Source organism: Mus pahari, chromosome 9 (assembly GCF_900095145.1).
Source record: "Mus pahari chromosome 9, PAHARI_EIJ_v1.1, whole genome shotgun sequence".
Lineage (NCBI taxonomy): Eukaryota > Metazoa > Chordata > Mammalia > Rodentia > Muridae > Mus > Mus pahari.
This window is the reverse complement of record NC_034598.1, coordinates 42634771-42649129: the sequence shown is the minus strand read 5'-3', so window position 1 is coordinate 42649129 and position 14359 is coordinate 42634771. Positions and strand designations below refer to the sequence as shown.

Genomic DNA, 14359 nt, shown 5'->3' with positions numbered 1-14359 from the left:
GACACACATACACACACACACACACACACACACCACACCACACACCACACACACACACACACACACACACACACACACACACACACACAGGTGTCAGTGACTGGGGAACCCCACTGAGGGCACTGTCAGTCTTCCTGACTCCATCTATGGCCTTTTACTCTTTTTGGACAGAGGATGGAGGGAGAAAGAAGCTGAGCCAAGGTCACAGTGTGGCCTAAGAGCAGTGGTGGCTTCAGGTGGGAGAGCATCTCAGGGTTGTTTGCAGCTGGCTTTCAAGGACATCTGCAGAGACTCAGTGGTGGTGCTGAGACAGGAGCTGTCTGGATGTGAATCCGGGTTCAAATACCTCGGAGTCCTTAGGACAAGCAAAGCCTTCAGACAGGCATACTGAGTACGCATGCCTAGCATCTGGAGGGCAGGCTATCTCAGTAGCTGCCTTTAATATAGGTCTCTCCACACTGGCTGCTGTATTAGCTCCTTTTCTCCTGTTGTCAAGAGGGCTTCTCTGTTTCCCTGTACATGGGAGGCTACTGAGTGCACAAAACAAGTCTGAAAAGTCGCACAGGGACAAACCATGTCCTGGACTCTTGCAGCTTTGCAAGGGGTTGGTTCAGTATTTAGTCTCACAGCCCTGGGGTTAGGCCTGGGGAAAGAACGGCAGATAGAGGGCCCAGAGCATCTCTCTGAAGCCAAAATCTGTCCCCACAGTTCAGCCCCAAGAGTCCTGGAGAGATCAGGGAGGAGGGCTGATCAGCCACTGGGCAGAGGACCAGCTTTGGGAACCGGTGTCGGAGAAGTGGTGCTCATCACAGGGAGGGACTGAGGTATGTGGTTGGATTTTGCCCCTTGGCAACCCCTCCTGTTTGCCTGTTGGAGCAGTGGGGTGAGGGGCTATTGTCATCAGGGGACAGTGTTGGGGGTACATCTCAGACTCAGGGAAGCCCTGTGGAAATGAATACCTTTGGTTTCCTTGGAATTTTGTTTGTTCGTGGTTCTCTCTCTCTCTCTCTCTCTCTCTCTCTCTCTTTTTCAAGACAGGGTTTCTCTGTATAGCTCTGGCTGTCCTGGACCCCACTCTGTAGACTAGGGTGGCCTAGAATTCAGAAATCCACCTGCCTCTGCCTCCCAAGGGCTGGGATTAAAGGCGTGTGCCACCACTGCCCCGCCTGGTCAACTTATTTCTATAATCACAAGATGCAGAACTGCAGCCCATGTGGCGGCTACAGGAATTGGTCTCCCTTCACTGGTCTGGGTTCTTATTCGGGGAGCTGGTGAGTGGTGGGGTTTCAGAGATACCTGGGATTGCGTCCACTAGGAACGGGCTCTTAGGGTCCTCAGATGCTTGTGTGCTTGTAGACTGTCCAAGGGCTCTACCAAGGGATAGAACTCTGGAAGCTCAGAGAGATGTCCAGACAATGGGGAAATAGATGAACACTCCAGAGGGGAAACAGGTGGGTGTGTCTGCTCAGAACCACATCCCCATCTTACTCTTTCAGATATATTTCAGGACCTCTCTCTTGGGGTATTTTTATTTTCACAAATGAGAAGAGACTTCCCTGAAGGCAGCTAGAGGTCTCTGTCCTCGGGTGAATCTGGAGCCGTGGAGGATGGAGTCCTTGGACCGGAGAAGAACTGTCTCTGAGCCGGAGGAGGGCTTTGGGGTGCAGTCCAGGAGGGCCACTGACCTGGGCATGGTCCCCAATCTCCGACGAAGCAATAGCAGCCTTTGCAAGAGCAGGAGGTTTCTGTGCTCCTTCAGCAGTGAGAAGGTAGGTTTCTAGTGGCTAGCCTGCTACATTCCGGGCCACAGAGGCAGCTCAATGGTCATCGTTGGTTAGGTGGTCCATTCATGCTGCCTCAGCCAGGACCAGAAAAGGAGCATTCGGTGTTGGAGACTGCAGCTTCTAGCCTCAGAACAACTCAGACAGGTGGGTCAGCTACTGAAGCAAAGTGACTTAGGTTTAATATAGGTAAAGGTTTTATTATTGTATTGTTAGAGTTAGGTAATCTAAAACCACGTTGATGGGGGTCGGGATGCCCCAGATGGGCTGCATTCCTGCATAGTGAATGATTAACCACAGGATGGGCTGCCCAGTGCAGATGGCCTCTCCTGAGATAAGATATCTTCCATTCACGTGGCTACCTTCAGGCTGCTCCTTGGGTGGGGAATTTCTTGTCTTGTTCCTGGACTTTGGGGTCTGCTGCTAGAGCAGATGGTTTATGGCCTAGTCTCTGAGTGGAGACAAAAATGGGATGAATCGGTCCCTTCAGAGTGATCACATTGAAAGCACATTTGAAGGCAAGAGGGCGTCTTCAAAGCCAGGTACCAGATTTTCACCTCAGATGCTCCTTTCGTACTATACCATCCCCAAGCAAATGCACTGAGCATGAAGTATCCCTAAGAGAAAATGATTGCACAGGTTCATCCTTGTCTCCTGGGCACACACCCCAGTGTGAGCCCCCTAGGCTGCCTTTAAGCTTTGAGGTAGCTTTGGATGCTGGCCAGGGAGCTGAGAGATGCCTAAGGGAGACCTGGGGTGTATGGATTCTTGTCAACATATTCTTTTTAACTCCCAGCAAGAAAACCTTAGCTCATGGATTCCCGAGAACATCAAGAAGAAGGAGTGTGTGTATTTCGTGGAAAGTTCCAAACTCTCGGATGCAGGGTAAGTGGCATGGCTCTGACTAAGGCTCTGTTCCATCTCTCCTGGCACAGTGTGACTGGCTGAGGAGACCTGCTCATCTTGCCTCAGCCAGGGCCAGGAAAAGAGTGCCCGGTGCCCATGCCACGCTGAGAATCCCCAAGTCTACCCACCTCATCTCAGGAGACACTTGAGGAGCATGTCCAGGCCATCTCTTTCATGCCGGGGGCATGTGATGTGCCTTGCAGATAGGTCAGCCTAAGACTGAGGGCCAGATGACCCGTCCAGAGTCTTACTGTGGCTAAGTAGCAGCAGTGTTCAGATCAAGCCTGGTGGGTCAGGTCTCTATTGTCTGTCTTTAGAGCTTCTTGATTTCCAAAGAATCAGGGAACCAGGAATAAAGGGACCTTGGGGAAGTCCCCAGGTCAATGTCCTTAAAAGCCACATTCTGCTGCTGCAAGGTCTCTGGGCAGTCCTTTCTTCCTTCACTTAACCTACAGTAAAAACAGGGTCTCTAAGACCAGACTAGAGGCATTAATGGTCACTCTAAGCAGTTGGTTATTTCAGTTCCCTGGATGGGACTGCCCTTTGGGCAATCAGTGGCACTATGAGGTCCCATCCCTGTTCCTAGGGATGCAATGCCCTTAGACACTGCTTTCCAACATGCAGGCCCCTAAGACAGAACTGGGGACTCTGAAGCATTGGGTGTCTCCCAAGAGCTCTCCCACCCTCTCAGTATGTTGTTCCTCTCATGCCTTAACAGGCCAAGACTGTCTGATTCTTTAATTTCTGAGTTATCCCTCACAGCACAGCTTTCTGTTCTAGGCCAGGATGGAGCACACCATGGGGGTATGAAGCTCATCTTACCAAAGACAAGAGAGAAAGGACACAGCTTGGCATTACCTGGTGGGATCCTTGGCACCATTCAGCCAAGGTACAAAGAGCAGGCCTTATCTCAGGGATATGTCCCTGCACACCAAGCCAGCAGTGGTGACATCGTTGATCCCAGTAGTTGGGAGGCAGAGGCAAGCAGATTTCTGAGTTCAAGGCTTGCCTGGTTTAGAGAGTGAGTTCCAGGACAGCCAGGGCTACACAGAGAAATCCTGTCTTAAAAGAAAACAAAAAGATTCTTGGAAGCCAAAAGTTCTCAGAGTCTCTCTTAGGGGTCTGTATGATTTTTTTTTTTTAAGCGTGGGGGCAGAGAACGCAACCTCCTCATGATAATGATGGAGAAATTGAGACAGAAATGCCCAAAGCCAGCAGTGGCAGGATGTGAGGTTGTGATCTCCTGGATCAGCCATCTTCTCGTGTTGGTCTGGGTTCCAGACTCTGTCTGGCTTTTGCCTCAGCTGTACCCCGAATTTTGTAAGGCTCAGTATCTTGTGCTTGCCTCTTCTCTTTTTGTACTGGGCTTTGATTGTATATGTTCAACTTTTAATTTGCAAATAATTACAGATTTAAAGGAAAGATACGCCAGGCCCAAAGGTGTGTGCCACCACTGCTGGCTTGGCTTGTAAGGGGTCTTAAGGAACACTTGTGTGGTCTCACTTTGTGGCTGGCATTAGATGAAGGCAGGGACATAGCCCTGAGATACCCCTGGGTGTTGGGTCTTGGCCTAATGGTGCCAAGCTGTCTCCTTTCCCTCTTGTCTTTGGTAAAATGAGCTTTCACATCCTCTTGACGTTCTCCGTCCTGGCCCAGAAGAGGAAGCTGTGCTCTGTATAGCCGTGGTACTGTATCAGCAGTGAGAGTTCACTCTCTGTCAGAGTGCACTCGGCTTGTGTCCTTTCACCACCCACGTAGCAGTGTGCAACCACTCACACAGGATGCATACAGCTCCTTTCCCACAGAGATGGCCTTGTACTTCCCCTTTGTGGTCTGGTCACACACACACACACACACACACACACACACACACACACACACACACACACACACACACACACACACACACACACACACACACACACAAACACCTCTACCCTTCCTCACCCTCTAGCAACTAGTAATCCAATCTTCACATAAAAATATCTATAAATATGTCCTTTGGAGTATGCCATATGAACTGAGTCATTTGCCTCTGGGTCTGTGTCACACACAGTGGGGGCCTGTGCCCTTTGACAGGTAGCCCTTCAGATCCCTTGACTCTTTTTACTGTTAAGCAATTCTCTAATGGTATATATTTGAGGTGATACTTTGTAAATAATGACTAGGTCCTTGTTTTTGCTTGCTTTGCTTTTTTTAATTAATTAATTAACTTAATTAATGTATGTAAACACACTGTGACTGTCTTCAGACATACCAGAAGAGGGCTTGGGATCCCTATTACAGATGGTTGTGAGCCACCATGTGGTTGCTGAGAATTGAACTCAGGACCTCTGGAAGAGCAGTCAGTGCTCTTCTTAACCGCTGAGCCATCTCTCCAGCCATTACTTTGATTTTTGAATCCCATCTGTCAGTCTCTTCATTCCTTCTCTCTCTCTCCCGCTCCATCTCCCCCTCTCTCCCTCCCCACTCCTTTCAGACTCACAGATCTTCCTGCCTCTGCCTTCCCAGTGCTAGGACTAAAGGCATACACCTGGTGTAGTCTCTACTTTTTAGTGGGTATATTTAGATCATTTACCTTTAATATAATTGTTGCTGCATTAGGGCTTAAGTCTGCCACTTTGTTTCTGTTTTTGGTTTTCTTTCTGTTTCAGTTCAGTTTCTTTGTGGCTGCTGTGGTTATTAAAGTTACATAACCAAGTGTGTCATCATCCAGGAGTGTTGACTGGCTGAGAGTTGCAGTTGAGTGTAGAAATACCTCCTTCCACCACTCCTTACAATTGTTGAGAATACCATGATTGATCCAGTTCAACCATCAGACACAAATTTGAAAACTCAAGAGAAATGAATTGTACTGACTCATACTTTCTACAGCTTCCTCCTCCTGGTATTCCTAGTGTCTTTGTGCTTTCACTTTTGATTAGACATTAAAAAGCAAACAAAACAAAACAAAACAACAAAAAAAAAAACCCCAGGGTCTCATGTAGCTCAGGTTGGCCTTGAACTCCCTGTATAGCTGAGGGTACCCTTGAATTTAAGATCCCCCTGCCTCTAGATCCTGGATACTTGGGTCACAGGGGGGCACCATCATGCCTGGTTCATGCAGTGCTGGAGACTGGACCCAGGCCTTTGACCATGCTAGGAATCACCCGGCCAACTGAGCTACACCCCCACCCCCGTCACCCACTTTAGCTATGCTTTGGAGTTGTTCATCTGTTGATGAATCCCCTTATTGGTAGTCCAGCTAAAAGCATTCCTTGACTTCTTCACTCTTGAAGGATAGTTTTGCTGGCAACAGAATTCTGGGTTGTAGGTTTTTAGTCTTTCCGCACTGAATCTCCTTATGGTTTCTGTGGCTTCTGATAAGAAGTATGCTGTTTTTAAGCTGGGTGTGGTGGCTCACGCCTTTAATCCCAGCACTTGGGAGGCAGAGGCAGGTGGATTTCTATTGGGCTGCAGAGATGACTTAGCAGTTTCGAGCACCAGCTGCTCTTTCAAAGTACTAGGATTCCGGCTGTTCTTCCAGAGGTCCTGAGTTCAATTCCCAGCAGCCACTGGTGGCTCACAACCATCCGTAATGAGATCTGGTGTCCTCTTCTGTCTGATGTTCTCTTCTGTCATTCAGGCATACATGTAAATAGAATGCTAATATACACAAATAAATAAAAAAGTCCAAAAAAATCAAAGTACCAGGGTTCAACTTCTAGGACCCACATGGTGGCTCATCTCTGTTTCTGGCTCCAGTTCCAGGGACTCAGATCCCTTCTTCTGGCCTGTTTGGGTACCAGGCACACATGCATGCAGAGGAGAGAAATCAGCAGGTGCCATTTCTGTCTCTCTGACGTCAAGCTTTCTTTCTTCTTTGGTTTTGGAAGTTTGACCATGTCATTTTAAAGCATGTGTCCCTCTGGGCTTATGTAATTTGTTGCTCATTCAGACTCTTGAAGCTGTAGGTTTGTTTGTTTATTTATTTATTTATTTATTTATTTATTTATTTATTAAGCAGATTATGAGAGCCCATGCAAGAAGGCTGTGAACTTACTCTGAACTATGGATGGGGCAGCACGCAGGATGTTCTTCCCATACGGTGGCCTTCTAGAGAGAATGGCATAAACCATAAGGGACTAGGCTTGAACATAAGTGCATGGAAGGGAAGGCCCTTGGCGTGTCCATGGCATGCATCTCTGAGAAAAACGCAAAAGCCTGAGAGGAATATTCTTGGTTGTTTTTTTTCCCCCACATGGCCAGAGATGATAAGACAGAACACCAGGTGTATTCCCTTCCCTCTCTTTACTTAGTCGTCACTTAAGCTGTAAACATCACCTCCTCTTTTATTTGCTTTAACTGTAATGACAAGAAACACATTGCTCGCCCCACCTTTGAGCTCAAACACATTGAGTTCCCTGGTTACTCCAAGCAGATCTTTGGCATTTCCTTTGATCCATGGAGACTTAGCCTGGCTGGCCGAGGATGGCTTAGTAGAAAGTTTAGGGCATTTTTTCTTTACATGGCTATATAGGCTTGTCTTTTTCCCTCTGGGGCCCTGCAGATTTTAGTAGCCCTGTGTCTATGCATTTATATTCTGGTTTATTTTCTCTCTCTTAGTTATTACCTTTGGCAGAGCTGAGAGTTCCAGTTGCTGTTCCCCCTGTCTTTCTGGAAGCTTCGGTTTGTGCCCAGGGTGGTTTTAGTCACTCGTGGAAGCATATTTAACCTGGATGCTTTAAAATCCTTACCAGATGACTCCCACACCTATGCTATCCTGGTGTGGGTGGCTGTCCTGGCAGGTTTTCTCAGTGTGACTGATGATTTTTCTAGCTTTTGAGTTTTGCTGGTCCTGAATCCTGTCTGAGGGAGAACTTCATCATTGCCACATAGGAAAAGTTCAAAGTTCAAGCCTAATGTCTCCTTTGACCTCATTGGATATCCCTATTTGGTTCCTTATTGATGCTGTCTGACTGGGAGGGCAATGGTGTCTCATAACCACTGCTCACATGCCCCCCTTGACACCCAGGAGGGGTGCCTTGTCACTGCTGGGTGAGATGAATGTCCTGGCTCTCCTCTGTCCCTGTAGAGAGCACCAGAGCCATTTTATTCCCATGACAATCCTTGGTATCTTCACAGGAAGGTAGTGTGTGCATGTGGTTACACCCACGAGCAACACTTGGAGGTGGCCATCAAGCCACACACCTTCCAGGGCAAGGAGTGGGACCCAAAGAAGCACGTCCAGGAGATGCCCACAGATGCCTTTGGTGACATCGTTTTCACAGACCTGAGCCAGAAAGTAGGGAAGGTGGGTTCCGTCACTCTTTCACCTTTTTCTGTGTTGGCCCCTGGGACACGGTAGCAGGTTTCCTGGTGGGGGCAGGGTGGGGGTGGGGGGAATGAGGAACTGGTAGGAGTCTAGGTATGCGGAGTTCACTATACACGGAGGAACGGCATGGGGTGGTGGGCGCTGCTCAGGCGAACAAGAGGCCCATGAGCAGAGGGCAGAGTGTCAGGCTTCCTAAGGGAGGTATGAGCTAGTTCTGAAGGGCCCACTGTCCGTCTGGGTCTAAGGCCGTGGGGATGGAGAGAGGAACCCAGGATCTGGCACAGGTGTGGTGGGGGTGAGGTCTCTGGAAGGGAGGGGAGGGGGAAAAGCCTGGTGCGAGGAAGAGAGGCAGGAGCCATGGCAGTTGGCTGAGCAAGGCTACCCTGGATAGGAGATGATACAGGTAGGTACAGGAGGAGGTGTAGAGAGAATCTCTTATAAACATCACCGGTCAGTAAAGAAGTTGATGGCCAATCAGCTGAGGTAGGACACAGGCAGGAAGAAAGAGGATTCTGGGAAATAGTAAGGGATAAAAGAGAGACGCTATGGGAGACAGACCGAGAAGATGGAGATAAACCAGCTGGGAGACGCTGAGGAGATGTGAAGAAGGAGGCTGGGACTGAAGGAGAGATAATTAAGCCATGGCAGACACTGAATAGTTTAAATGGGTTAAGTAAGTCATGAGCTCATCAGAGGATGAGCCAAAGCTGATGACCTAGGCCTTTATTAGTAAATATTTAGTCTCAGATTCATCATTTCTGGAGCAGGACTGGGAAGGAAAATGGGTGTAATATTTTAACAAGCAGGTCCTGACACCTGGCCTCAGGTAAGGAAGAGAGGAGAGGGCTCAGTTCTTGCTCAAAGCTACAATAGGCGGAGCAAGGGTGGGTTTGCAGCCAACTGAATCCCGGGCCAGGTTCCTAACCTGACAGTTTGTTTCCTCAAGGGCAGTGACAGAGACAATCCCAAGCCAGGGGCAGTTAGTGGTGGGGGATAGAACTTATGTTCCACCAGTGACTGGGACACCTGTTGAGAACCATAATGACCTCAATGGAGCCCCCTCTGAGTGTGTGAACCCAGAAGTGAAAGATGACTGTCTTGTGATAAGAGGCAGTTTCTAGTGGAAGAGTTTATTCTGGCTGTGGTCCTGCATGGTGGGGAAGACATGGTGGAGTTCAAGGAGCTCAAAGCTGTGGGTGTAAGCCTGCTGGTTGCATCTTGGTAGGCCGAGATTCATAGGAGTGAAGAAGATGTAAGTCAGGTTTCTCCTCTGTCTTAGTTAGGGTTTCCGTTGCTGTGAAGGGACACCATGACCAAGGCAACACTTAAAAGGACATTTAACTGGGGCTGGCTTACAGTTTCAGAGGTTCAGCCCATGATCATCAAGGCGGGAAGCATGGCAGCATCCAAGCAGACATGGTGATGCTGGAGAGAGAGCGAACAGCTCTACATCTTAACCCAAAGGTAGCCAGGAGGAGACTGTCTCCTGTAGGCAGCCAGGAGGAGGCTCTGAGTCTGCACTGGGCAGAGAGTAGGCACAGACCTCAAAGCCTGCACACAGAGACACACCTCCTCCAACAAGGCCACACCCACTCCAACAAGGCCACACCTCCTAACAGTGCCACTCGCTATGGCCAAGCATTCAAACACATGAGTCTTTGGGGGTCATTCCTATTCAAACCACCACAACCCCTAAGACCTGCTCCCCAGCAACCCTCTTGCCCCAGCTAGACGCCACCTTGAAAAGGTTCCACAGTGTCTCCAACAGGAGACAGATGTTCAAACGCATGAGCCCGTGGGAGAGCATTTCATGTTTAAACTTTAGTGCCTTCCATGTGGATCCACACCCCTTTGCTTCTGGGCACCATATGGTTTACAATGCAAGGGCAAGGCCACGGGAGGCCGATCCTGGATACCTACCTGCTCAGCCCTTTGAGGGTGGTCTGCATTAGCATTCTTTGTTGTATGCTGTGTCCTGTTTGCTCTAGGACTCCTAATGTCCCTTGGGTTTTGTGTTCTCCATCATTCTGCCCATCAGGGGTCCTTCAGGTGAACCCTAGTCAAGCTGGATCTCCTCAGACAGTTGATTTAACCAGAATGGACAAGTCCACCATGGGATGTGGGCTACATGGTTTGCCTGGCATACAGTGGGTCTCTGGGTTCCATCCCCAGTGCACACTGAACACACGTATACACAGGGGACAGGGGACAGGGACAGGGGACAGGTGACAGGGGACAGGGAAGAGGAGACAGGGACAGGGGACAAGGGACAGGGACAGGGGACAGGGGATGGAGACAGGGGACAGGGGAGGAGAGGGGGAGAGGGAAAATAATAGAGGGGACAAGGAGAGGGGGAGGGAAGGGGGAAGGGAGGGGAAAGAAGGGGGAGAAGAGGGAGAGGGATGGGGGAAGAAGGAAAGGGGAGAGGGGAAAGAATAGAGAGGAGGGGGAGGGGAGCAGGAGGAGAGAATAGGGGGGAGAGGGAGGAAAGAGAGGGAAAGGGGGAGGAGGGTGAGAGGGAGAGTCCACCATGGCTCAGGGTGTTCTGGAGTATGAAGCCAGGGAATTGCCACTTCCCACCCCCACCCTACCCTGGGGGGTGGGGGTGGGCAGAAAAATGTCTACACAGAGCCCAAACTTGAACGTCAGTGACAGTTCAGGGGCCAGGAGAGTTCAGCCAGTCCTGAGAGCAGGACATAAAAGAGGTGGGGACCAAACCACATGGAGGAGCCAGTGCCAGGTGACATAAGGAAGGGAGGAAGGTCTGGGGTGCTCCCTAAGCAGAAAGGATGGGGAAAGAGAAAGTGTGTGGGGGTGAGGGGAGCTGGGCCTAGGGGCTTTGTAAAGAATGGTCTGGCTTTACCTAGGGAGGCCCCATTGTACTTGAATCTCTCCTCTGGCGCCCCGCTTCTCCTCAGGGATCTCACCTTCTTCTCTTTCTTCTTACAACTCATGTCTTGACTAGACGCTATGGCTACTTTTCCTCCTGGGTGTGAACTCAAGGTGTCCAGCCCCAAGCTGAGCAGGCGCAGGTGGCCACTCTCAGTGTTGAGAGTGAAGGATGCCACCACTCTTCCGGGGAATCCTCACCAGCCCCTGCAGGGTTCCCTTTCTGTCCCCTGCTTGGTCCCTTGGACCTGCAAGATGCCCTCACTGTCCCTTGCAGGGTGTCCTTGTGCCTTGTAAGTTTCCCTTGCTGTGTCTGCCACAAAGTGCCCTCACCGGTTCACGATTCCCCTGCAGTATGTCCGGGTCTCCCAGGACACGCCCTCCAGTGTCATCTACCAGCTCATGACCCAGCACTGGGGCCTGGATGTCCCCAACCTCCTCATCTCCGTGACTGGTGGGGCCAAGAACTTCAACATGAAGCTGAGGCTGAAGAGCATCTTCCGGAGAGGCTTGGTCAAGGTGGCCCAAACCACGGGTGAGTGCCAAGGCCTGCCCAGGCCACGAGTGCAAGGTAGGATGAAGGGATCTCTGGGGACCAGGGTTATGGGGTCTGGAAAACTCTTGGGGATAGCTGAATGTGCACCCCAGCCTGGGTTAGATTAGTGCAGACAGCACTTCCTTCACACTATCTATTGCCCTGATATCCAATAGCCACTGCCATGTGCTACTGTGCTAGATTTAAAAAAAAAAGATTCATTTTTTTGTTTAGTGCCTATGTGTGATGTGTGTACATGCATGTGCACTTATGTACATGTAGGTGCATGTGTACATGTGTGAATGCTACATGTGTTCAGATGCCCATGGAGGACAGAAGGGGGGCATTGGATCCCCTTGGAGTTGAAGTTACAGGTGGTTGTGAGCCTCTTAACATGGGTGCTAGGAACAGAACTTAGGTTCTCTGGACGAGCATCCAGCATCTTTACTACTGAGTTATCTCTCCAGACCCTAGATTTTATTTAATGTCCACATCACATGTGGCCTCAAGTCACTGGTTTCAGAGGTCTGGCCAGCACTGTGTAGTGAGTGAGATGAGCACCCAAACAATAGCAGATGGGTCTTGACTTACATTGCATGTATGTACTTGGCTTAGGTTGGAGCCATATTGTCATCTTCAAGGAGCAGGGCTGAGGGATGGGGGACATGGACATCGTCCACCACTCTCTGGGTCTCAAACTCTGAAAGGAAGGTGGAACGCTGCAGGTCAGGAGACTCAGACCCTGTTTGCCCCCCAGCCTGGGACAGAGAAGACAGAGGGGCAGAGAGAGTTGGAGAGAGAAGATGCGGGTCTTTGTTTCCCATTCTTTCCCATTGCCATCTTTGTAACGTGGGGAGCTCAGGTCCCAGAAAGGCATCAGGAAGATACTATCACAGTATAGTGTCCCCTCCTCAATCCTGCTTTAGAGACATAGCTGCCCATGTCCTTTAGAGTCTGAGGATGAAGGCCCGTGTCAGGAGCCCAGTGGGACTCTGGGTGTCAGGATCCGCCTGGCAGGGCGCACATTGGACCCTAGAAGCATGGCCCGTCTCTCTTTCCTCAGGGGCCTGGATCATCACTGGAGGATCCCACACGGGCGTGATGAAGCAGGTGGGCGAGGCGGTACGGGACTTCAGTCTGAGCAGCAGCTGCAAAGACGGTGAAGTCATCACTATTGGTGTAGCCACATGGGGCACCATCCACAACCGTGAGGGGCTGATCCATCCCATGGTGAGTAGCCATTCCAGAGTGGGTCTGGGTGGGATGAGGCGGGGCTGGGGACAGAGGGAGAGGAGTGCAGGGAGCACATTGGGTGCCAGGATGAGTGTTGGGGGAGGGAAGGGCACAGTGAGCAGGGTGGGCAGCTAACACCGACTGACTGTACAGGAGGCATCCACGTGCTGGTTATTTCTACAAGGGGGTACATCCCAAGAGTTGCTTTGATGATAAATAGGCTTCAAGGAAGGGTGTGGCTGACCAGGACCACACAGCCAGCAAATTCGTATTGAGCCAGGCTATCTGACCACAAAGCCTGAGCTTTTAGCTTTGAAGCTTTATGCTCAGAGGCCTCAAGCTTGGAGTTCTACAGGGCAGGGGTTTCTGGCAGTCAGCAGCAAGTTGGGCTGCCCTTTATCGCTACAACCCAAGCTAGGCTCAGCAGCTGCTTTAGAATGGAGACTTTGGAGCTGGAGAGATGGCTCAGCGGTTAAGAGGACTGACTGCTCTTCCAGAGGTCCTGAGTTCAATTCTGAGCAAACTCATGGTGGCTCACAACCATCTGTAATGGTTCTTTGGGTGTGTCTGAAGAGAGAGACAATGCACTCACAAACATAAAATAAATACATCTAAAAAAAATGGAGACTTCAGTGGATAACTTGGTTCACTAAGCCAGATTTTCTAAAGACACATTGTTATCTGTCCTAATGGGGACATGGACATTTTATTCACATCCTCGGAAGTCTGGGGACAAACTAGGGAGTCTTTTGTCTCTGCTGACAAGAGTGTGCTTGGCCCAGTGTGCAGCTCCCCTGGCTCAGGAGCCCGTTGTCAGACATAGTTGCTCTAAGGAGCACAGTCTTTGTCTTTCTCTTGTTTCTGAATCATGGAGTGCATCCCTGCATAGGATGTGCCAACTGTTCTGTTTTACACACCCATTTTTTTTGGTGTAAGACTGAGGCTAAGGGAGGCCAGTGGTGTTCCGAGTTAAGAACCCTTCCAGTTGTAATGCTGTTCCCTACTCTGTGGAAGTAGAGATGGTGTCTTGGCCGGCAGCACTTTCCAGGTTAGTAGCCTCTTTGGGGTGCTGTAAAACACGATGACCACAAATCTGGTGCACAAGTAACTACAATTAGAAGTCACTTTCACTGGTCTGGAGAGATGGCTCAGCGGTTAAGAGCACTGACTGCTCTTCTGAAGGTTCTGAGTTCAATTCCCAGCATATACAAGATGGCTGTAAGCCATCTGTAAATGGGATCTGATGCCCTCTTCTGGTGTGACTGAAGACAGCTATAGTGTACTCATAAAAATAAATACATAATTTAAAAAATAAAAAAGAAGTTACTCTCCCACACAGCACAGATGCTGTATCACTCAGCCCCAACGAAAATGGGGGCTCTGACCCTTCTTGTTCCTTTAACTGCTGGTGTTTCTGGGAGTTCCTGAGGCCCCATCTAGACAAACCTAGTTAATTATTTTTAGTGTTTAGATCCTTAACATCATAGCTGCAAAGGCCCTTTCTCCAAATAAGGAAGCACCAGTCGACTTTCGGTTTTAGGGATTGGTATCTATGAGGGTCATTATCCAAGTTTTTAGGCCCCTTTATTTCCAGAATACAGGTATGCCTTCTTCTTCTTCTTCTTCTTCTTCTTCTTCTTCTTCTTCTTCTTCTTCTTCTTCTTCTTCTTCTTCTTCTTCTTCTTCTTCTTCTTCTTCTTC

General features: G+C 49.7%; 1 protein-coding gene across 3 annotated transcripts in view; it reads left to right on the top strand.

Moving 5' to 3' along the window:
• Trpm2 (transient receptor potential cation channel subfamily M member 2) overlaps positions 1-14359 on the top strand; it is a 53604-nt gene that overhangs the window by 1794 nt on the left and 37451 nt on the right. For 2 of the 3 annotated variants that reach the window (XM_029542598.1, XM_029542599.1), the window contains exons 3-9: positions 709-824; positions 1497-1769; positions 1839-1928; positions 2578-2666; positions 7812-7980; positions 11245-11425; positions 12489-12655. In XM_029542598.1, coding sequence (XP_029398458.1) covers positions 1608-1769; positions 1839-1928; positions 2578-2666; positions 7812-7980; positions 11245-11425; positions 12489-12655 — 858 coding nt within the window. In that variant the 5' untranslated portion in view covers positions 709-824; positions 1497-1607. The remainder of the gene's footprint in view (positions 1-708; positions 825-1496; positions 1770-1838; positions 1929-2577; positions 2667-7811; positions 7981-11244; positions 11426-12488; positions 12656-14359) is intronic. The other variant, XM_021205171.2, reaches the window with a different exon arrangement.